The sequence below is a fragment of the Sorex fumeus genome, unplaced genomic scaffold, assembly GCF_029834395.1.
Source record: "Sorex fumeus unplaced genomic scaffold, SorFum_2.1 ptg000006l, whole genome shotgun sequence".
NCBI lineage: Eukaryota > Metazoa > Chordata > Mammalia > Eulipotyphla > Soricidae > Sorex > Sorex fumeus.
Genome location: NW_026606063.1, coordinates 27,040,770 through 27,063,872, shown reverse-complemented (window position 1 = coordinate 27,063,872; position 23,103 = coordinate 27,040,770). Strand labels below are relative to the sequence as shown.

The 23,103-nt window shown below is 50.6% G+C and overlaps 1 protein-coding gene across 1 annotated transcript; it reads left to right on the top strand.

Moving 5' to 3' along the window:
- The first annotated feature begins 18,635 nt into the window (after positions 1-18,635).
- On the top strand, positions 18,636-22,848 carry RRM2 (ribonucleotide reductase regulatory subunit M2). Its single transcript, XM_056126311.1, has 8 exons — positions 18,636-18,773; positions 19,037-19,153; positions 19,544-19,677; positions 20,979-21,073; positions 21,199-21,332; positions 22,240-22,344; positions 22,431-22,544; positions 22,624-22,848. The coding sequence occupies exons 1-8, from the start codon at positions 18,732-18,734 to the stop codon at positions 22,774-22,776; spliced, it is 894 nt and encodes a 297-aa protein (XP_055982286.1). The 5' UTR covers positions 18,636-18,731; the 3' UTR covers positions 22,777-22,848.
- Positions 22,849-23,103: the final 255 nt, after the last annotated feature.

Below are 23,103 nucleotides of genomic sequence, written 5' to 3'. Positions count from 1 at the left end.
CCTTGCACGCAGCTAACTCAGGATTCATCCTTGTCATCCCATAGGGTCCCCCAAGCACCATCAGGTGCAATTCCTGAACACAGAGCAAGGAGTAACCACTGAGCATTACTGGGTATGCCACCCCACCACCAAAAAAAAGAAAAAAAAAGCCAAAAAAGAAAAGAAGAAAAAATGTGTCAAGTTCAGGGACACACACACACAAAGACCCAAGTAGGATCCCTGGTATTCCAGGCCTCATCTTGACCCCACCCCAGACACCCCCAGGTACAGTCCTGGAAGCCCCCAAGCACTGTTGAACCTGAGCATTGAACTGTCCAGTCTGGTTGGCCGCGTATGACCAGAATGGCTCTTGAAACACAGCACCACTGGGGAGCCCCTGACCTCCCACCCTTGCCCAGAAAAGAAGAATTTTTATCAAACGTTAGCAGAGTCTTCTAAAGTCTTCCCTTCGCTGGAGAACTGAGGCCAAGATCATCCATGAGCTTTGCTGGCAATCATTCAATGAATATCTCTCAAGAACATGATGGGGGTGTAGCGGCGTAGGGCTTGCTGGGAGCTGCCCAACAGGAGCGCACATTCTAGAGAAAAAGGCACTGGCCAGGGCCAGGTCAGGGTGGCGCGTCAGAGGATCTGAGCCGGTGTCACAAAGCTGGAATGAGAAAAACAAGCCGCTACTTGGGACAGGGAGATGGCCCAGAGGGCTGGAGGGTGGGCTTTGCCTGTGGGTGGCCGGTTCCCTGCCAGCGCTGAAAGACTTCCCCAGCCCCGACACCCATGGGAACCCCTGACCACCCCAGGCACAGGCCCAAGGGGTTTGGGGTTCAATTTCCGGCACTGGGACCACACGGTCTGTTGAGCACCGCCAGGCATACCCCCACTCCACCCCCCAAAATGAAAGAGAGCAGGAAAGAAAAAAGGCAGTTGTGACAGGGACCAGGGAAAGCACATTTCCCGCCTGCCAACAGCTGCTGAGTGGGAGGGAACTCGGAAAGGTCCCCGCACCCAGCTGAAAGGGAACAAGAGTTCAACCTGATGACAAATGTCTAAGACTTTGGGGAAGGGGCCAGAGCGACAGTATAGCACGTAGGGTGCTTGTCTTTCATGGGATGGGGCCAACCTGTCTTAGATCTTTGGCATCCCATGTGGTTCCCTGAGCAGGCTAGGACTGGGGTCTGTTGATGACTATGGCGTGTCCGGGGCTTAGTCTCACCTCTGTACATGAGTGATTGTCATCACTCCTACAACCAAAGTTCCAGGGCTATTGCACACCCCGAGAGACCCCTCCTCCTCCTTCCCCTGATTCTCTTTTTCTCTGTACCCACCATCCTTCTCACCAGACCTAGGAGTAAGCTTGGTTATTTTTGCCTGTTTGCTTCAGTCATAGTCCGCGTAGCAGTGAAACCAGCCAGAATTTTTTTTTCCACTTCCCTGTTTCACTTAACATTATCATCCTCACCATTTGGGGGGCCTTGTGCGGGGGGGTACTCAGCAGTAAAGGCACCTGCCTCCACAAGCAATAGGCTGTGAGTTCAATCCCCGGTGCTGTCCACATGCTGTCTGGGAGACAACCTCACCCCCATCTTCCCCACCAAAACCAAGTGTTTGATCTTAGGTGCATAGCCAGATACATGAAAGCTCCTCAAATTTTTTTTCTTTTTGGGTCACACCTGGCGATACACAGGGGTTACTCCTGGCTCTGCACTCAGGAATTACTCCTAGCGGTGCCCGGGGGGATCATGTGTCCCCTGAGCCCTCCAGAAGTGATCCCTGAGCACAGAGCAGCATGGGTAGGTCCTGAGAACCACCAGGTGTGGCTCTCCCCACCCTCCCCACCCCCGCAAAAAACACAAAAAAGTATAATAATGAAAGACTGGGTCTCATTCTCCTCACCCTGAAAGAGCCTCGAATGTAGCACTTTTTAAAATCTCAGGGCTAGGGGGCTGGAGTGATAGCGCGGCGGGTAGGGCGTTTGCCTTGTACGCAGCCAACATGACTGACACAGGTTCGATTCCCAGCACCCCATATGGTCCCCCGAGCACCGCCAGGAGCGATTCCTGAGTGCATGAGCCAGGAGTAACCCCTGAGCATCGCTGGGTGTGACCCAAAAAGCAAAAATAAATAAATAAATAAATAAAAATAAAATCAAATCTCAGGGCTAGGACGAAGGAGACATTACTGGGGCAATCGATGACCAACAGGATGACAGTGATACAGCGAATGAAAGGCTATGGTGTAATATAGTGGTAGAGCACTTACATTACATTTATGAAGACCTGGGTTCAATTTCTGGCATTCCCATAATAATGAGGAGGAGGAGGTGGAGGAGGAGGATGAGGAGGAGGAGGAGGAGGAGGAAGAGGAGGAGGAGAATAAGAAGGTTCTAGGGCACACTTTAAATCAATTACAGAACTACTATAATGAAAGACTATCAAAGAGCAGGAGTGGTCAAAGACCACTACAGATAAACTCAGCAATTCAGGTCCAACTAGAGTTCAATTTCTGGCATTACCATAATAATAATAATAAGGAGGAGGGAGAGGGGAGGGGGAGGGGGATGGGGAGGAGGGGGAGGGGGATGGGGAGGAGGAGGGGGCGGGGGATGGGGAGGAGGAGGGGGAGGAGGAGGAGGAGGAAAGAAGAAGAAGAAGAAGAAGAAGAAGAAGAAGAAGAAGAAGAAGAAGAAGAAGAAGAAGAAGAAGAAGAAGGGCACACTTTATTTTTATTTCTTTTTTTAAAATTTTTATTAGTGAGACACCATGAGGTACAGTTAGACTTACAAAGTTTTGTGCTTGGGTTTCAATTATACAATGATCAAACACCCATCCCTCCACCAGTGCCCATTTCCCACCATGGATCCCAGTATCCTTCCCACCCCCCATCCCCCCATCCCACCCTGCCTCTGTGGCAGGGCATTCTCTAGGGCACACTTTAAATCAATTACAGAACTACTATAATGGAAGACTATAGAGCAAGAGTGGTCAAAAACCAGCTACAGATATCCTCAGCCATGCAGGTCCATCTCAAGGCATTTGACAGAAAGAAAAATCTCAGAGGGTGACTCACGGTGTGAAGGCATCCACTTAACATTCCCAGGCAACAGGGTGAGAGTGACAGAGACCAGACTGCCGGCTGCCTGACTCAGGGTTGGGAGTGTGACTATAGAGCAATGACCCAGGGATGTTCTTTGTGGTGTTGGATGGTTCTGCATCCTGATGTGGTGAAGCTTCTCGGGTCTCTAGGTGATGAAATTTCAAAAGAAAACATGTATGGGAGCAGAGCTGTAGTTCAGTGGCATAGAAACTACCTGGCCTGTGGGGCCCTGGGTTCGACTTCGGGCACTGGAATAAAAACATGTCCACCACCGCACCCACCAGCAGCACATAGAGGAACTGGTGAAATCCTAATGAGGTTTGTAGTTTACTTAACAGTGTCGTACCAATGTCAGTTTCCTGATTTTGACAACCTCCTTTGGTTGGGCAAGCTTGAGGGAGTGGGGGGCAAAGGGCACAGAGGAGCTCTGGGTACTCTTGTAGGGACTGTGCTTCTTGTCTCTTCTTCTTGTTTGTTTTTGGGCCATTCCCAGCAGTGCTCAGGGCTTACTCCTGCCTTTGTGCCCGGGGATTGCTCCTGACGGACTCAGAGGACCATATGTGGTGCTTGGGACTTGAACCAACGTGGCTGTGTGCAAGGCAAGGGCCTTACCTGCTGTACAACCTCTCTGGCCCCAAGTACCGTTTCTCCACCTGTTTAAAAACATGTGTCGTTTATCAAAAGCGATGAATGAGAAGTGGGAACGTTAGCTGCAACACACAAACCAGAACATCTAAAATGAGTGGATCTCCTATTTCTCGGTAGGAAAATCATAGCCCTATCAATAATTGGATAAGGTTCAGAGATTAAAAACTGACATGAGATAAACGTGCAACTTCAGTCTCCATAATAACCAATAAACCCAGATAAGGATTCGCTTCCATTCACAGAAGGCTGTTGGTAGGAATATAGATAAAGGGGCCCTCCCATTTATTGCTAGTTGGGGTGTAATCTGGCCGGCATTCTAACAGGCAGCTTGAGAATAGCTATCTGCATTGTAAATGCTTCTCCCCAGGATTGGAGAGAGCCCAGCAGGTAAGGCGTGTATTTGCCTTGCACACAGCCAACCCCAGTTCTAGTGCTTGGTACCACATACGGATCTCTGAGCACTGCCAGGAGTGGCCCCTGAGTACAGAACAAGGAGTACGCCCAGGTCCCCCAAATCCATGCCAAAATAAAAACAGCACTGTAGCACTGTCCTCCCCTTGTTCATGTATTTTCTTGAGCGGGCACCAGTAACGTCTCCTTTGTGAGACTTGTCGTTACTGTTTTCAGCATATTTAATACGCCACAGGGAGTTTGGCAGGCTCTGCCGTGTGGGCGGGATAAGAAATGCTGACACTCAGGGCTGAGGAAAGAGCACAGGATATGGGGACCCAGGTTCGACCCTTCACCCCACAGGGTCCCCTACCCTGCAGGGATAGCCTAGAGGCCCAGCTGTGCTCCTATCCGTCCCCAAGCAACATCAGGGGGCCACTGGGGTCCTTGGTCCTGTGGACCTTGAACATTACAGCATCTTTGACCTTAATTAAGCATTGAATCATCAGCCCGGTTGACTGAGTAGCTCCTAGTGGAGCCCCGGACCAGATGAGCACTGTGGGGGAGTTACCCCCCCCCAAATAGTTAACCTCACAGGGCCACAGAAGTGACTCATGCCTAGTGAAGGACATGCCCAGAACATGCCTAAATTGGGTATGTGGCACTGCATAATCCCCCAGCTGGGTGTGGTCCCTATTTATTAAAAAAAAAAATTAAAACATATCTGATCCAGTAATTCTACTCATTAAGAAATAGAAAGGAGGGGCTGGCGTGATAGCACAGTGGGTAGGGCGTTTGCCTTGCACGCGGCCTGACCGGGTTCAATTCCCAGTATCCCATATAGTCTCCCAAACATGGCCAGGAGTAATTCCTGAGTGCATGAGCCAGGAATAACCCTGTGGACCACTGGGTGTAACCCAAAAATCAAGAAAAAAAATAATAGAAAGGAAAGGCTAGGGAAATAGTTCAAAGGGCTGCCTCTCTCTCTTTTTTTTTGCTTTTTGGGTCACACCCAGTAATGCTCAGGGGTTACTCCTGGCTCTGTGCTTAGGAATTACTCCTGGCAGTGCTGGGGGAACCATATGGGATGCCGGGAATCGAACCCGGGTCTGCCGCATGCAAGGCAAACACTCTACCCACTGTGCTATCACTCCGGCCCTGACTGGAGATCTTTAAGGCATTCTGGAGCCCCCTGTTTTATCCCAGGCACCTTCTGATCCCCAAGAACCACCAACACACAGAAATACACAGAAGTTCTCTGGAGCACTCGTGAAGAGACTGGAGAGGACCTGAAGGTTTTTGTGAGGATTGCTTAGATACTTTATAACGGCAACTGCTATCATCTAATGCTTGGGTGCTCGCGAGCCGGGCTTGCAAACACTCCATCCATCAGTGACTCTGGGGTCTAGCAGTGCGGCACATGCATGCGGACGTGAGGGGCCACACACCTGGCGGGGGTCTCATACCTTTAGCAACAATGCTAGCACTTGGCTGGCTGTGCGCTGGAGTTAGAACTGCGTTGTGGGGTCAGAGGTACCAGACCCCGGAGCTGCAGGGTCAGGAAGGGAACGGGTGGCATCACATTAGCAAGGCAGGCTGAGTGTTTGCTGCTGAACCACCCCTGGGCCCTGAACGAGCCCGTTTAATCTTCACAAGATTCTCAGGAAGGGCTGAAGTGATAGGATAGCGAGGAGAGCATCTGCCTTGTCTGTGGCTGACCCAGATTCTATCCCCAGCATCCCATAGAATCTCCTGAGCACTGCCAGGAGTAATTCCTGAGTGCAGAGCCAGGAGTAATCCCCTGAGCATCACTGGATGTGATGCAAAAAGAAAAAGAAAAGAAAAAAAGTCTCACGGAGGGGCCAAAGAGTGAGCGCAGGGATCAGAGGCATGTGGGACCTGGGGTCAATCCCCAGCACCACATGGCCCACTGAGCACTGTCAGGTGTAGTCCCCAAGGCTCCTGAGCATTGTCAGTGGCCCCTGTGCTCCCTGGCAGAGATCAAGTGGCATCATATCCTCAGGTCTCAGCATTGCTGGGAGCGGTCCTGAGCCTGAAGATCACTGGCTGGTTGATCGTCCCCTCCCCAGCACAAAAGGGGAAAAAAGATTAAGTAGTTTCTAGATATTGGTGTGTGTGTTGGGGGGGGATGTCACACCCAGTGGTGCTCAGGGATTACTCTGGCAGGTTCAGAGGATGATATGGGGTGCCCGGGTTAAACCTGGGTTGGCCCCTGCAAGTCAAGCGCCCTCCCAGCTGTACTATCTCTTGGCCCCATTTCTAGATAAGGTTATTTATGCCTGTTTTACAGCTGCAGCAGACCAGTCACTGACTTTCCATCCGGATGTGGGAAGGTGTCCCCTCCCCTCCACCCCCCACCCTCAGCTGAAAGTGAAACCTCCAGAAGCCTGTGTAGAGGGTGAAGTCACTGGATCAACCTCTCCAGGACTGACCCTTCCCTCAGGGAAACTGAAGATCACAGGATTAAGTAAAACTGCTTCAAAAGAAAAAACAACAAAGTGGACTACAAGTACCATCAAAACTGGAGATGAGGAGACAAACCAAGAATTTAAAAGAAACGTAACAAACATACTGATGTATATGGATTTCAGGTTCCAAGCAACAGAAACAAGTATGTCTTAATGCAAATACTGGGGCCGTCCCAGCCCGGCACTGAGGCCTAGCTGCACCTCCAGTCACCCTAAAAAATGGCCTTCAAAGGCACTTAACCATTTCCTCCTCTGGCTCTGCATGTCCTGGAATTATTTCTTCTGCCAGCCTAGAGACCACAGTCTAAAGTCTCCTGGGTAGGAAGTAATTATTTATTTCTGTGGTGCTGGAAATTGAATCCAGCTCTCAGACACGCAAGGCACATGCTTTATGGCAGAATCATATCACTGGCACCAGAAAGCAAGTATTTAATTATGGTATTTGGGCCACATCTGGCTGTGCTCAGGGTTTACTCCCAACAGTGCTTGGGGAATCATATGCAGTGCTGGGGATCGAACCCAGAAAGACCACCAGCAGGGCAAACACCTAAATGTCCATGCCTCTCTCTCCAGTCCTAGAAAGCAGTTCTTCCATGAGAGCCCAGTTTAACATATCTGAGCTTCACTGGGAGAAACAGGGCTGTGGTCACTTTGTAGGAACACCCAAAGTCAGAAGCTCCGCTGGCATGTCCTAAGGGCCGCTTTCGTAACCCTTTCCTGTCCACCTCCGGATAAGTGATGCAGAAACTCCTTACCAATTGTCCCAATAGGGTCATATATGTGGTGAGTTGGAAACACCCACTGGGAGCTGAGCGGGGAGAGGATTATACTGTAGTTTATCCTCCACACTATTTTCAAGTGGAAAAATGTATGTCAGGGGCCACCTGTATGAAGTTTTAGCTTAAGTGTATTGGAGCAAAGGAAGGGATTGTTCTGAAACTGACAGATGAAAGGGGCCATGCTGATGGTCTGATCTAGGTCCAAGTCCAGTAATAAGTTGCCATCAACAGCACTAAAAACTTCAAAGGTGTGTGTGTTTTGTGGTGTGTGTGTGTGTGTGTGTGTGTTTGGTGTCAGGTGCTTGAAGCCAGGGCTTCACACATGCAAGATCATTGCTCTACCCCTGAGCTTTGTCCTTTTCCTAGCAAATGCTACTAGTACCCTCAGAACACTGAAAGGTCTTTCTCAAAGAAGTCCTGCTCCTTTAATCCAAGGTGGGGCTCTGGACCCAAACTTTGTCTTGTATCTCTTGTACTCTGCCTGAACCCAGTCCAATACAAGTTCATGTTTAACTTCTGTCTGGGGAATTCTCTGGAAGGTTCCTGCCTGCTAGGTTGAGATGTCTCACCTTCACTCCTCATGGAGGTCACCTGGGACCAAGGAGATATCGTCATGGGATTGAGTACATGCTTTGCAAGCAGGAGGCTTGGGTTTGATTCCCAGCACTACCTGGGCTGGAGCGATAGCACAGCGGTAGGGCGTTTGCCTTGCATGCAGCCAACATGGCCGACCCGAGTTCGATTCCTCCACCCCTCTCGGAGAGCCCGGCAAGCTACCGAGAGTATCTTGCCCGCATGGCAGAGCCTGGCAAGCTCCCCGTGACGTATTCGATATGCCAGACACAGTAACAACAAAGTCTCCAATGGAGACGTTACTGGGCCCGCTCGAGCAAATCGATGAAAAACGGGAGGGCCGTGATACCTGGTCCCAGGTACTGCCAGAAACAACCTCTGAACACTGAATCAGGCGTAGCCCCTGTGCACCATCAGATATAGACCCAGTACCTCACCCACCCACCTCCAGTATACCCAAAACCACCCTGCAGAGGTGTTGGCTCAGTGCTGCTGCCTCCTCCCCCACCCAGGAGGATTACTCAAAAAGGACAAATAGAAGCTGGAGAGGCAGCTTGGTCAACAGCCTGGGGCAGGAAGCCTGTAGTCAGAGGCCTCCTGGCCAGCCTGCCTGGGGCAGGAGAATGGGAGGAGCGGGAGGGGGAGGTATTAACCACGTCCAGAGCCTCACACAATGGCCAGCATTTCTCGGAACTAAAGCTTGGGCTGACTTAATGAGTCACGGCTCCCACCCCTGGCCCTACTTGTGGTGGTCAGGTGGTTCCACTGCCCTTCCTGTGGGGAGACAGGCTGCTTCTGTTTCACTTCCATGGAAGAATATTGGTAAATGGCAGACAGGAAAAGTTGGAACAGTGATTGTGAGGCTGGAACTGAACTGAAGGAGGGGACTGAAGATTACATGTCTTCAAATAGCTTTAGTTTTCTATTTCAAGAGACCAAGAGAGGTCAGCGGGAGCGACTAACTGCAAAGCATGGAACTTCCCTAGGACCAGTGCTTTCAAAATTCTGAGGAACCCTAAGGAGGTCCTGAGGAGGCCCACATACAATGCCCTGTGTACCAGTAATGCAGCTGGTTCAGTACTAGCCAGTCCTCCAAGCATTACTGTCTGGTGGGTGAGAAGTGATCCTGGGATTCAGAACCAAATCCAGTGTAGGTCTCTGCTTCCTACCACCCTGAGGTAGTCGAAATGGATCTACTCAAGAAGGTGGGTTGGCATCTTCTCTGCAGGTTGGGTTTGCCAGGTTTTTGCCCGGCAAGCTACCGAGAGTATCTCGCCCGCATGGCAGAGCCTGGCAAGCTCCCCGTGACGTATTCGATATGCCAAACACAGTAACAACAAAGTCTCCAATGGAGGCGTTACTGGGCCCGCTCGAGCAAATCGATGATCAACGGGAGGGCCTTTACTTACTTGCTTCTCCTGAGTTATTATTTAGCTAATGTGTGTGGATAGCATGACTAGCTGGCGAATTTTTATCTCAGTGCCCCAGAGGCCCTTTCCTTCCCCTCCAGAGTTTTCTCAGGATATGACTGACAACCCACTTAGAAGTCTGCCTTAGAGGCTGCCCACCAGAGCCCTAGGCAAGCCTTCCTTTCCCCCATTGGATTTAGAGAGCAAAGAGATTTGTAGCCTCTTTATTCCTGGTAAATTAGTAAATCTCCTGCCCCTGCGCCTGGCTGTCCTCGCCGGGGTCCCTTGGAGGGGAGCGGGTTGAGCTTTCCTCCCCGCCCCGACCAGGGCTCTGGCAGCCGAAGACCTCCAGGACCAGCCACCACCATGCTGAGACCACTCTCCGCACACCTGAAGGTACTGGCAGAGGGACAAAGCCACGCGGGTTCCGGGGCCGAGACCTCCAAGCCTACTCGAATTGGAGTCGAGCATCTTCCACCCAGATCCTCCAAATTCCAGTAGGCGGGGGTCACACCCACCACCTGGCCCCCTGGCGCCGTGTAATCCCATCAGCGGCCAAGACTCAGAGACTATAAAATCCAGATCCCGGACGAGAGCAGTGCAGTCTCTGCCCCCGCGCCTCGGTGTTCCTTCCCGGAGTCCCTTGGAGGGGAGCGGGTTGAGCTTTCCTCCCCGCCCCGGCCAGGGCTACGGCAGCCGGAGACCTCCAGGACCAGCCACCACCATGCTGAGACCACTCTCCGCACACCTGAAGGTACTGGCAGAGGGACAAAGCCACGCGGGTTCCGGGGCCGAGATCTCCAAGCCTACTCGGATCGGGGCTGAGCATCCTCCACCCAGATCCTCCAAATTCCAGTAGGCGGGGGTCACACCCACCAACTGGCCCCCTGGCGCCGTGTACTCCCATCAATGGCCAAGACTCAGAGACTATAAAAACCAGCTCCCGGAAGAGAACAGTGCAGTCTCCTGCCCCTGTGCCTGGCTGTCCTCGCCGGGGCCCCTTGGAGGGGAGAGGGTTGAGCATCTTATTATAACATCTTATTGTCTCATTCCTGTAACAACAAAGTCTCCAATGGAGACGTTACTGGGCCCACTCGAGCAAATCGACGAACAACGGGAGGGCCTTTACCTTTACCTTTATTGTCTCATTCCTACTTTGGACAAACTGGCAAGCTACCAAATGTAGCCTGCCCACACGGCAGAGTCTGGCAAACTCCCCGTGGCGTACCAAATGTGCCAAATACCAGTAACAATGATGGGTCTCATTCTCCTAAAGAGCCTTGACTATAATCTCAGGGCTAGGATGAAGGAGACGTTACTGGGGCCTGCTCGAGGCAATCGACGAATAACAGGATGATTTGTGATTGTGAAGTTAGTTAGTTATACACACACACACACACACTCGGTAAAGAGTTAAGAGAAAGCTGACTGGTCAGTAGAGAATAAACAAACTCTGGACTTGAAACTCTGGGCTTGAAACACAGAGACCTTCAAACACAGAGGTCCCTCCCATGCCCCCATTCCCCCAATCCATCCATGGGGAAACTCCCCTTCCTGGGAAAGGTTTGTCCATGTGGATCTGACTCCTTTAAGTACCTCACATAAGTGGGATTGTACCATTTGTTCTTTTATGTTACGCTGATATTATTATATATATGCATATATTATATATATTATATATATGCATATATATATGCCTTGCACACAGCCGACCCGAGTTTGACTCCTCTGTCCCTCTTGGAGAGCCCAGCAAGCTACCAAGAGTATCCCGCCTGCTCAGCAGAGCCTGGCAAGATCCCCGTGGTGTATTCGATATGCCAAAATCAGTAATAACAAGTCTCACAATGGAGATATTACTGGTGCCCACTTGAGCAAATTGACGAACAACAGGAGGACAGTGCTACAGTGCTACAACATGTTGGACTACTATAATATTGAATTTTATAGAAAACTTGGTTCAGACCTGAACACCTGAAGAACTTACCATCAGTACTCATCAATACACTGGCTCAGCTCTTCACACGCTACCTGTCTGAATGCAAGGTTCCATCCCAGTGGAAAACCAGCAGGACTATACTACTATACAAGAAAGGAGACATCCATGACATTGGCAACTATGGCCCAATCTGCCTATTGTCTGTCATCTACAAACTGTTCACTAGAGTCATCCTGAATAGGATTAGCAGAACACTAGATGAAGGACAACCATGTGAACAAGCCGGATTCCGAAAAGGATTCAGTACCATCAACCATATCCACACGATTACTAAGCTCATTGAGGTTTCTCAGGAGTTCAAGATGCCGCTCTGTCTAACGTTCATTGATTTAAAGAAGGCCTTTGATTCTGTTGAGACGGAAGCAGTCATAGAAGCCCTAGCCAATCAGGGAGTACAAACTCAATACATCAGGATCCTTCGTGAGCTCTATTACGGATTCACTACCAGGATCTCACCATTCTACAAAGAAGTAATCATCCATGTCAAGAGAGGGGTTCGGCAGGGTGATACCATTTTACCAAAACTCTTCAGTGCCACCCTCGAGAACATCATGCGACGACTGGAATGGGAAGGAATGGGAGTGAAGATAGATGGTCGGCAACTACACCACCTCCGCTTTGCTGATGATATCGTTCTAATAACACCAAACATCAGCCAAGCGGCACAAATGCTGACTGACTTCGACCGTGAATGTGGAAAGGTTGGACTACAGCTGAATCTTATGAAGACAATGTTTATGAGAAACAGCCTTGTTCCTGACGCTCCATTCGCTCCCAACGGAACCACCATCTCCGAATGCAACAGTTATATATACCTAGGTCGAGAAATCAACATGATGAATGACCTGGCACCTGAGTTGCGCAGGAGGAAGAGAGCGGCTTGGAATGCCTTCAAGAGCGTTGAAGAAATAACTAAGAGGACAAAGAACCTCCAGCTACGAGCACATCTCTTCGATTTCACTGTTCTTCCTGCATTAACATATGCCTCAGAGACCTGGGCCCTACGAAAACAGGATGAGAACGCTATTCGGGCCTCTCAAAGAGGAATCAAAAGAGCTATGCTTGGAATATCACGATTCACTCAAATGAGAGATAGAATCCGGAGTTCTGATCTTCGTCAACGCTCAAGAATCAGGGACGCTGTCTCATTTGCCAAGACATCAAAAATCAGATGGGCTGGACATGTAATGAGGTTTACAGACAACCGCTGGACTAGAGCCATTACTGATTGGATTCCACGGGACATCAAAAGATCGCGTGGACGCCCACCTACAAGATGGTCAGACTTCTTCGTCAAGACCCTGAATGATCGGTTTGAGGCTCTGCATGTTCCTAGAACGAACAGATGCCATTGGGCTACGCTAGCACACAACCGGGATGAATGGAGACGTTACTGGCACCTGCTCGAGTAAATCAATGAATAACGGGGATTAAGTGATTAAGTGAAGTGATAGAAAACTTCATGTACATACTGTTGGGGTCAGATAGTACAGCAGGTAGGGTTTTTGCCTGCACAAAGCTGACCAGGGTTTGATCCCTAGCACCCCAGATCAAAGCCAGGAGGGATCCCTGAGTGCAGAGCCAGGAGTAATCCCTGAGTATTGCCCTGGATGGCTCAAAAAACAAACAACAAAAAAGTCTGTCCTTGAGATTTATGGGTACCCATCTGGGATAACTTTGTAATTCTGTGCTGGCTCTGTAACTCCCGCTAGCCGCTGGACCTCCCCAGCCACCATCTGAGCTGGCTCCCTGCTAAGTTACAGGACGGTGTGTTCTGACCCTGAGTAGTGTAAAACTAGTTCTTCGTTTTTGATCAAATGATTATAACCATATCTGTTGAATATGAGCAATGTTTTACTACAGGTTGCAGTTAATCTCTTACTCTCTCCCACACCCAGCTGTGCTCCAGGATCACTCCTGGTGGGCTCCAGGGACCATATGAGGTGCCAGTTCCTGGGCTGGCCATGTGCAAGGCAAATGCCCTACCTGCTCACTATGGTTTTAGCTCTCATTGCAGTTAATATTGCATGCTTTAATCGACGCTTTGTTTTACTACACACTGGAATGTAGTTTTAGGATATAAATGTGATTGTAGTCTGGGCAGAGCAGTAGTACACTGGGTAGGGCACTTGCCTTGCATGCATCTGACAGGGATTCCATCCCTGGCATCCCATATGGCTGCCGGAGCCCAATAGGAGTGATCCCTGAGCGCAGAGCCAGGAGTGAGTCCTGAGAACCTCCTGCTCAGCACAACCTAGTTAAAACATGATCCTAATCTTTGAGTTATTTGTTGTAGGCTGGAGGTTCTGATCCTCTGCACAGTGAATGATGCACGAATAAAGCTTCCTATCCATTTCCTACTTTAGTTTTTGCAGCTTTCATTGAGTTCAAGCAAACATGGGTGCAACAATATCACTTAACAGTATTTTCCATCCTGATTCTTCTGGCGCTATGTTTCATACTTCCTTTCAAAGTACTTAGAAGGCTTGGACTGGATGCCTGATCCTGTAGTCTCCAGAACATTCCAGCTTCTTGCTGGAAGTAACCCCTGTGCACTTCTGCTTGTGGGGCCCCCAACCCCACGCCCTCAAAAGGGTAAATCAGGGACTGTCAGGTGGCTCTGTGGTTAAAGAGTCCGCAGCATCCAGTTTGGATTTCTCTGCCACCTGCCAGCGCCCAGCAAGATCCGTGCAAGATCTGCTGCCGATGACCGCTGGCATGTCAAGTGATTGCTGCGCCTGCAGCAAGGTGTGCGGGGAGCCCCAAAACTAAGCGTGTGCGCACCAGCTGCATCTCTATCAAGCAACCCTGCAGGCCATGGGTCACCTTCTGCGCCACGAATCAGCGGCGGCCTGGGAACCGGGCCGGGCTGGAGCGGCTAACTTTACCTAATACAGGTGCCTAGTAGGCTGGGCGTGAGGATGCTGATGCCAATCCACCCCCACGTTGGATGAGGGGAGCTGGTAGATAAAGTTGAGAACTGTGCCAATTCAGCGCAGGCTTTGCCGACTCAGCTGAACAGGCAGTTGCTGTCAGGCGGGCACCCGATGCCGGAGGCGTGGGATGCCGGAGGGGCGGGGCTTGAGGCCCCGAGGAGCCAATCAGCGAGGAAACCGCAGAACCCGTCCCCTGGGACCTCTGTGCCTGGGACAGCCCGGGTGTCCCCGTTTTCTCAAGGGTGGGGGGCTACGCTCATCGGGAGGAAGGGTCGGGTGCACAGAGCCCCCTTCTGCTACGACGACCCCGAGGCACCCCAGATGAAGAGGCAGCAGGGAACCCGAAGCTCGGGCGTGTCCTGGAGGACCCGGGACCTGTCCGGCACAATCACATAGCCGCTCTTTCCTTCCGGCGACAGTGTAAGAACCACCGGGGCAGGGGCAGGGGCCGGGCTTATGCCTTTGACTCAGATGGGAGGTGGGAGGAAGGAAAAGTGCCGCCTCTTCTGCCTTTTGGCGCCAGATTTCCAACTGGTGGGTGGAGGGGGAAACGTAGCACTTGTAAAAGTCCAACCTAAAGCGCCGCCACCATGGCTGTCCAGCAGTTAGACATTTGGGGGTATCAGTTATTGAACCTTGCATGGTGGTGTGTGTGTGGGGGGGGGGGGGGGACTGGAATGCGACCAGGGCAATTGTGACAGGTTCGATAATGGTCCATTCAACCCCAGAGTAGTTCTTGAATAAGGGTCCCTTTTCTGGAGCTGGAAAGTGGAAAATGACCATGCTGGGAGTTGCTTTTATTTAAAATAAGCAGTAAACCAAAGCTTTTAAATGGTGCGCTCTCTGTGCTGAATGTGATCCAGCTGTGAGCATCGCTGGCCATCTTGCTTGAGCATATTTTTACTTTTTTTTCTCTGGAGTCTTTGGGCCCATACCCGGAAGTGCTTATGGCTTACTCCTGGTTCTGCACTCAGAGGTCACTCTTGGCAAGGACTGGAACATACTTAAGAATGCCAAGTAGGACTTTTTTTCCCTTCTTCCATAGTGAAGCAACATAGTTTTTAGTGAGTGAAACTTGCTGAGATGTGAGGGGGAAAAAAGAGAAGTATGTGTTCAAGAGAATCTGTGGGCTTCTCCAGAGTGGAAAATGCAAAGAGACAGAGTCAAGCAAGTGAGAGATATGTTCCAGGGAGAACAAGGCGTTGAAGTAAGCCTAAAATGCCATAGGAATTTTAGGAAGTGCAAGCTGGAACTAGTGAGTGTCTTCCTTGTCTTCCCCACCTCCGCCTCTGTAATGCTTTATATCTGACAGAGACCCCAAATTTAGTGACTTGATGACATCCCTGACAATAGTTAGTAGCTATTGGGACTTTTTAGGACCAGGTTAAATATTCGTTCCTGGCCAACTTCTACTTGCAAAGCAGGCCTCTTTGAGGAGTTCTGGAAAACTAAACACAAATGGAAACCTAGTTAAAAGTTTATATCTCTGTATGTCTTGTTTACTTATTTTTTTCATTTAAAATTTTTTTTTAATGAATCACCATGAGGTACAGCTATAGACTTACAAACTTTCGTGATTATGTTTCAGTCACACAATGATTGAGTGCCTCCCTCCACCAGTGCCCATTCTCCACCACCAATGTTCCCAGTATGTATATCTTGTTTATATCCTTGTATATCTAGTTTATATCTCTCTATATCCTGGACCATAGATTTCAAACTCTTTCCTAGGTGGTTTGATGCCCACAGAGTAATGAAGTCCAAGTCCAAGTCATTCATTCATTCATTCTTTGAGCTTTCAGGCTGTGTGCAGACACTTTCAGTGGGAAACTGCCCCTCAAAAAAATCCTCATTTGTAGCTAGGAGGGGTGGGGGGACACTTGCTTGCCTTGCACACAGTAAACCCAGGTTTGGGGTTCTTTTGGGGGGGGGCACAGTTGGCGATGCTCAGGGGTTACTCCTGTCTCTGCACTTAGGAATTACTTCTGGTGGTGCTTGGGGGACCATATGGGATGCTCGGAATCGAACCCCAGTCAGCCTCGTGCCAAGCAAACGTCCTACCCACTGTGCTATCGCTCTGGTCCTGTAAACCCAGGTTTGATCCCCAACCGTGCTCACATATGACCTCCGGGTGGGGAGGGGGAGGTAGGTCGGTTTAGGGCAACACCTTGCGGGCTACTCCTGGTTCTAGGCTCAGGGGAAGGTAACCGCACCCAGGGCGTGTGTGTCAACCTTCCTGGGTCTTCTGCCCCTAATTTACAATCATTCCCCCAAGTGCAAGGCTTCCCTCGAGGGGCTCAAACGCGCCGTGGAGGGCACTTACCCCATCCGGGATGCACCTTCACCGGCCCCCACCGCCGGGTCGCCCGCGCGTTCCCGGGGTACCTGGTACCAAGCATCCCCTTCCCCTTCCCCGACTGCGGCCAAAACTGCGGAAACCCGCCACTTTTTCCCGGCTTTCGGAGCGGGTTAGGGGGTTGGACTTAATTTTAACTTCGAGGCTGGCGGGAACGACGTGGTCTCAACCAATGACCAACGGGCGGCGGGTTTCCGAAGCGCGCGCACTCGCGCGCCCGCGTCCCCGTCCCGCGTCCACCATCCCGCCGTCCCGAACCTTGGGGGGCAGTAGGGAGCTCATCTCTGGGCTGGTGGGAATCCCTGGGACCATCGCTCTCTTAACGGGGCCCATGGTACCTGCCGGGTTCGGCGCAGCATCCGGGGATGGGGTCTGGGGATACCGGGCACGAGCCCGCCCGAGTTCGAACTTACCTTGGCGCGCTCGGGGGCGAGCACGTTCGCTCCGCCCCGAAAAATCCCGCCATGCCCCTGCGCGGGCTCTTAAGAAGCGTGGTCGGAGCCCGCCAGGACCCCTGCGCATCCCCATAGTCTCCCTCGGCCGGACCCAACGCTTCGGAACCCGCGTCCCTCGCCATGACTTCCGTCACTCGTCTCCCTCGTGCGCCGCTCACCCCGCTGGCCGACAACAGCCGGCCCCCTCATCTGCGCACGTCGCCCCTCAAGAAGCTCAGCCTGGCCGACAAGGAGAACACGGTGGGCGGGCGGCGGCCGGGGTGGCGACGGGAGGGAGACCAGGGTGGCCCTCCCCGACCCCGCCTCGGCGTCCCCATACTCCCGCCTCACGGAGCGTCTCCCTCCCGCAGCCCCCGAGCCTCAGCGCCACCCGTGTGCTGGCCAGCAAGACGGCGAGACGGATCCTGCAGGAGTCGGAAGAGCCGGTGAGGACCCCGGACGGACCCCGGGATCCCCAGAGGCGGACGCTGAGCTGAGGAGGGCTCGTGAGGGGGACGCCAGAAGGGCCAGAGTCGATGAGGGCGGCTCGTGAGGGGACTCGGTGGCTCTCTGAGGGAACTCTGGCTCTCTGAGGGGACCCGGTGGCTCTGTGAGGGGACCCTGTGGCTCTATGAGGGGACCCTGTGGCTCTATGTGGGGACCCTGTGGCTCTGTGAGGGGACTCGGTGGCTCCCTGAGGGGACTCGGTGGCTCTCTGAGGGGACTCTGGCTCTGTGAGGGGACTCGGTGGCTCTATGAGGGGACCCTGTGGCTCTATGAGGGGACTCGGTGGCTCTATTAGGGGAGTCCGTGGCTCTATGGGGGGGACTCAGTGTCTCCCTGAGGAGACTCTGTCTCCCTGAGGAGACTCTGGCTCTCTGAGGGGACTCGGTGGCTCTATGAGGGGACCCTGTGGCTCTCTGAGGGGACCCGGTGGCTCTATTAGGGAACTCCGTGGCTCTATGGGGGGGACTCAGTGGCTCCCTGAGGAGACTCTGGCTCTTTGAGGGGACCCTGTGGCTCTCTGAGGGGACCCGGTGGCTCTATTAGGGGACTCCGTGGCTCTATGGGGGGGACTCAGTGGCTCCCTGAGGAGACTCTGGCTCTATGAGGGGACTCTGGCTCTTTGAGGGGACCCTGTGGCTCTCTGAGGGGACCCGGTGGCTCTATTAGGGGACTCCGTGGCTCTATGGGGTGACTCAGTGGCTCCCTGAGGAGACTCGGTGGCACTATTAGGGGATTCCGTGGCTCCCTGAGGGGACTCCGTGGCTTCCCTGAGGGAACTACGTGAAGGGATTCTGAGGGGTTCTCCGTGAGGGAGCGCGCCACGGGATTTGCGCGCCAAAATCGTATTGTGTGTGTGAGGCGTTCGCGCCGCCTACCCCTTTCCCGCCAAGGGCACCCCGACCCGCCCCCCGTAGTACGCCCGCCCGCCGGACCCTGTTGTGGACCCTCGCTTGCTGCGGGCGGGATGGGGTGTCCCGCTCCCCAGACCCTCCGACCCTCTCCCTTCTCCCCACCAGAAAGCCAAGGTGCCGGCCCCCGAAGCCGCCGACGCCGTGGAGCCCCTGCTGCGAGAGAACCCTCGGCGCTTCGTCGTCTTCCCCATCGAGTACCACGACATCTGGCAGATGTATAAGAAGGCCGAGGCGTCCTTCTGGACTGCCGAGGAGGTAGAGAGCGATGCGGGGATGCGGGGTGTCTGTCGGGGTGTCGGGGAGCACGGCCGCCAGGGGGCATGTGGAGCCCGCGAGTTCCAACGCGCCCGCCGAGTCGCCTGCGCCGCTGCGCCCACTAGGAGGTGCTGCTTGTGGCGGGCAACGGCTTCCGCGTCAGGGGAGGGAGCTCGGTTTCTGCATCAGGGGAGCTCCGGGCTGATGGGTTCTCCATCCTTGCCTCCTCAACGCGACTCCCCGTGATCTCCCCCAACCCCCAGGTGGACCTTTCCAAGGACATCCAGCACTGGGACGCCCTCAAGCAAGACGAGAGGTTCTTCATCTCGCACATCCTGGCTTTCTTCGCCGCCAGCGACGGCATTGTTAATGAGAACCTGGTGAGCTCTGGCTCCCCAGCAAGCCTGTGGTTGGTTCAGAGGGGCAGGCGTCCTCCGACCCAGGATGATAAGTCAGGAATGAAATGAATTGAGTCGGGGCTGGAGCAATAGCACAGCGCAGATTGGGTTTGAATCCCAGCATTCCATAGGGTCTCTCTGAGCACCTCTCTCTGAGTCGATCTTGAGTGTAGAGCCAGGAGTAACCCCTGTGCATCACCGTGTGTGACCCAAAAAGAAAAAAAAATGAATTGAGTGTTCACAGAACTCACACAAAAATAGAGGCAAGCCTGTTCTCTGAACTGTAAATTGTGTCTGTGGTGGGAGTAGGCAAAAACTGTCAGATACTGAGGACAGGGCTTCTTCAGGCTGAACTTTGTTTTTCATCACTAGGTCGAGCGGTTTAGCCAAGAAGTTCAGATCACAGAAGCCCGCTGTTTCTATGGCTTTCAAATTGCCATGGAAAACATTCACTCTGAAATGTACAGTCTCCTCATTGATACTTACATTAAAGATTCCAAAGAAAGGTGAGTACTTGAATGTATTTTGGGTGCACCAAGTCACTAGAGACTTCATTTCCAGGGTTTTCTTATTTTTATGGAGTGCCATAAACTATATTGCTTCAGGATAAATTACATGCACACACCAGTTCAACACCTGAGTGTCCTCTGTCCTAATGACGCCTCCTGTAATGCCAGTTTTTCAATTCACATGGGTAGAAAAGAGACGTAAAATATCGGAGATACCTTGGCCGTGTTATGTCTGCCCTGAGGAAGAGGTTTTAAATCACCTTAAGTCTCCAGTCAATGAAAAGCTGTGAGGTTGTGTCAGTTTTGGAGGTGGAGGTATCTATCTCATTGAACAACCCATCTAAAGTCTTTGAAAAAAATCCCTAGAGTCCCTAGAGGCTCTGTATGATGAACTGAGTTCTGGGTCTAACCTCTACTCCAAGCAGATCTGAGGCTGGGGTGGGATGAAGAGTTGAGTACAGGATGCAAAATAGAAGTAGTTTTATCTCAACAGAACCTGTTCTAGAACAGAAAATAACCTCAAATAATGTAGATGCAGCAGTGAACCTTGATACTAATTGAGGCGCACAGCAGCTTGGCTGAAATGGTAGTTTTAAAAGTGCTTTTGAGCTGGAGTGATAGTACAGCAGATGGAGGTAGTAACACTGGTTCACGGTTAAAGAAGCTACCAGGGCCTGTTGACTCCCATCATTTCACTAAATGAAATGATTGAGCCAGTTCATACTCAATGATGTAATGGACTAAGAGGTCGTTTGTATTTTGCTTTTTGGTGATGGGGGGAGGAGGTACACACCTGGCAATACTCAGGGTTACTCCTCGCTCTGCATCCAGGAATTGTTCAAGGCAAACACCCTTCCTCTTCCTTGTCCAATTGCTCCTACCCCTAGACTAAGAATTTTATGGTTGTAGATTTGGGTGCTCAATATGAATTAGAATTTAGTGGATATGGCTGCATAGTGCCATTTCCACAAACAAATGACAGTGGCCTCTATGTAGCCTAGGTGAGTGTAGTCAGCTATAAATCTAGGTTTTTGTAATAACCCTGACTCCCACAAAGAAAAAGTTTAAGGACAGTTTCTCAGAATGTAGCCTAAATGTAATATAAATGCCTTGTTTCTTATTAAACAAAGCATTTAGATTTGCATGAAAACAAATGGATGTTGAGACTTTATAGGGCATTAGAATAAAGGAAGCCATTAAACATTTCAATTTGAGTCCCAATTTAGCCTTGGTCCCAGGTCTCTTAGAAACTTGTGGTAGGTCTGGGTTGTGTTTGCTAATGTTCTGTGTACCTGCAGGGAATATCTCTTCAATGCTATTGAAACAATGCCTTGTGTCAAGAAGAAGGCGGACTGGGCCTTGCGTTGGATTGGAGATAGACAGGCTACCTATGGTAAGGATGCTTTTAGTCCAATTTTATTCCTGAGCCTTTTCTACGTGTTCTCATAGGCTTGTTCATGCTGCCTAGGAACATGAAAATTAGTTCTTGACAATAACTTGATACTAACTCCTAAACAGGAGAACGTGTCGTGGCTTTTGCGGCAGTGGAAGGGATCTTCTTTTCTGGCTCTTTTGCGTCGATATTCTGGCTGAAAAAAAGAGGACTGATGCCTGGCCTCACATTTTCCAATGAACTTATTAGCAGGGATGAGGTGAGTCTACTTTCAGTGGCACGTGACACCTAGATAACAGATTGCTCTACATTTACACGTGAATTCAACATGAATTGGCAATAGGAAACACTTGAATTCACTGAAGCCATTTTACTTGTCTTATTAGAGAAACAGATTTAGACATGTGGTGCTTTACAGGATGTTGCAACTTTAAAGTTGCTAAGAATGTGGATACTCAGATAATGAGAACACATTCTGATCCATTGTATGTTTATTATTTCTACCTTATAGGAAGGTGAATGGTGCCCTGATTTCTAGTGTAAGCTTCTTTTGAAAGGCAGGGAGCCTCTCTACTTGGAGCACAGCTGGATCAACCAACGTAGTTGATCTTCCCTTGTTAGGACGATCTTCCTTCTTGTGGAGAACTCTCAGGGCTATTGGGCACTCAGGCTTATAAATATGTAAAATTGCATTACTGATTTTCTGAGCACTAGCTTGTGATACAGTGGGCAGACCACTTCCCTTGCATGTGGCTGACCTGGATATGGCCCCCAGAACCCTACCATGAGTGAGTGGTCCCTGAGATCAGAGCCAGAAATAAGCCCAAAGCAAGGTTGGGTGTATCCTTGAAATAAAAATTTGACTACTAAATTTTGCCTTCCCTGCTGGGGAGATGCAGGAAAGTAATAAGATTAGCACTGAGAGCTCCCAGCCTTGTCTTTTACAACATATTAGGGAGGACCAGCCCTGCCCTGTTGTGTTTATCATCTATGTGGTATAAGAAGGCCCTGGGTACCTGCTCAGCAGCTGAAGTTCTTTTCCCTTCAATTGTCTAATTAATTTGGCCAAGTAAGATCTATAAGGAGAGTGCTAACAAAGCTGTTTCCTCATCTGTGTTAATGATAGAAGTCTTGGTTTTATCTGATCTGAAATCTTTTTCTTCCAGGGTTTACACTGTGACTTTGCTTGCCTGATGTTCAAACATCTAATACACAAACCTTCAGAGCAGAGAGTAAAAGAAATAATCCTCAGTGCTGTTACAATAGAACAGGTAACCTATAAAAGATTTCCTGCTTGCTGAAGGACCCATCTCTGGACTTCTGTTTTGTTGAGAATACCTTATACTTTGGTCCCTAGGAGTTCCTTACTGAGGCCTTGCCTGTGAATCTCATTGGGATGAACTGCATATTGATGAAACAGTATATTGAATTTGTGGCTGACAGACTTTTGCTGGAGCTGGGTTTTAGCAAGGTAAAGTAATGTTTTCATGTCCCTCTCATTCTTCGGAAACTGGTATTCTGTATTTATATTTTGCTGTAAACCTCTGCAGGTTTTCAGAGTAGAAAATCCATTTGACTTCATGGAGAATATCTCGCTGGAAGGGAAGACTAACTTCTTTGAGAAGAGAGTAGGCGAGTATCAGAGGATGGGAGTGATGTCAAGTCCAACAGATAATTCTTTTACCTTGGATGCAGACTTCTAAAGGAACCAAGGTGCATTTTTTAAACAAAAAACCATTTTGGTCATTGTATGTTTTTGTAGTTTAGGACTTTTTGTTATGTTTTCTGTGAGGCATACCCAGCTTAGGGGTCACTTTTGCTGAGTTTGGTGGACCATTGTGGTGACAGGAATTGAATCCAGGTAGACCACATGCAAGGCCCATTACCAAGACTCTTACAGGGTCACAGGCAATGGTCACAGGTGTATTGGTCTCACTGCTTCAAAGCAGAATTACGTTATCTGGATTTGGAGCAAGTTGGATTTTACTTGACCAAAAACAGTGAAATGCCTGCTAAGATTTTTTTTCCTT

What these genes read in the sequence shown, in the direction of transcription:
- RRM2 (XM_056126311.1), top strand. Translation starts at nt 18,732, where the DNA reads ATGTATAAGAAGGCCGAGGCGTCCTTCTGGACTGCCGAGGAG. An exon ending in AGATAGACAGGCTACCTATG is followed by an intron (nt 21,074 to 21,198) that starts GTAAGGATGCTT and finishes ACTCCTAAACAG; the next exon opens with GAGAACGTGTCGTGGCTTTT. An exon ending in AACTTATTAGCAGGGATGAG is followed by an intron (nt 21,333 to 22,239) that starts GTGAGTCTACTT and finishes TTTTTCTTCCAG; the next exon opens with GGTTTACACTGTGACTTTGC.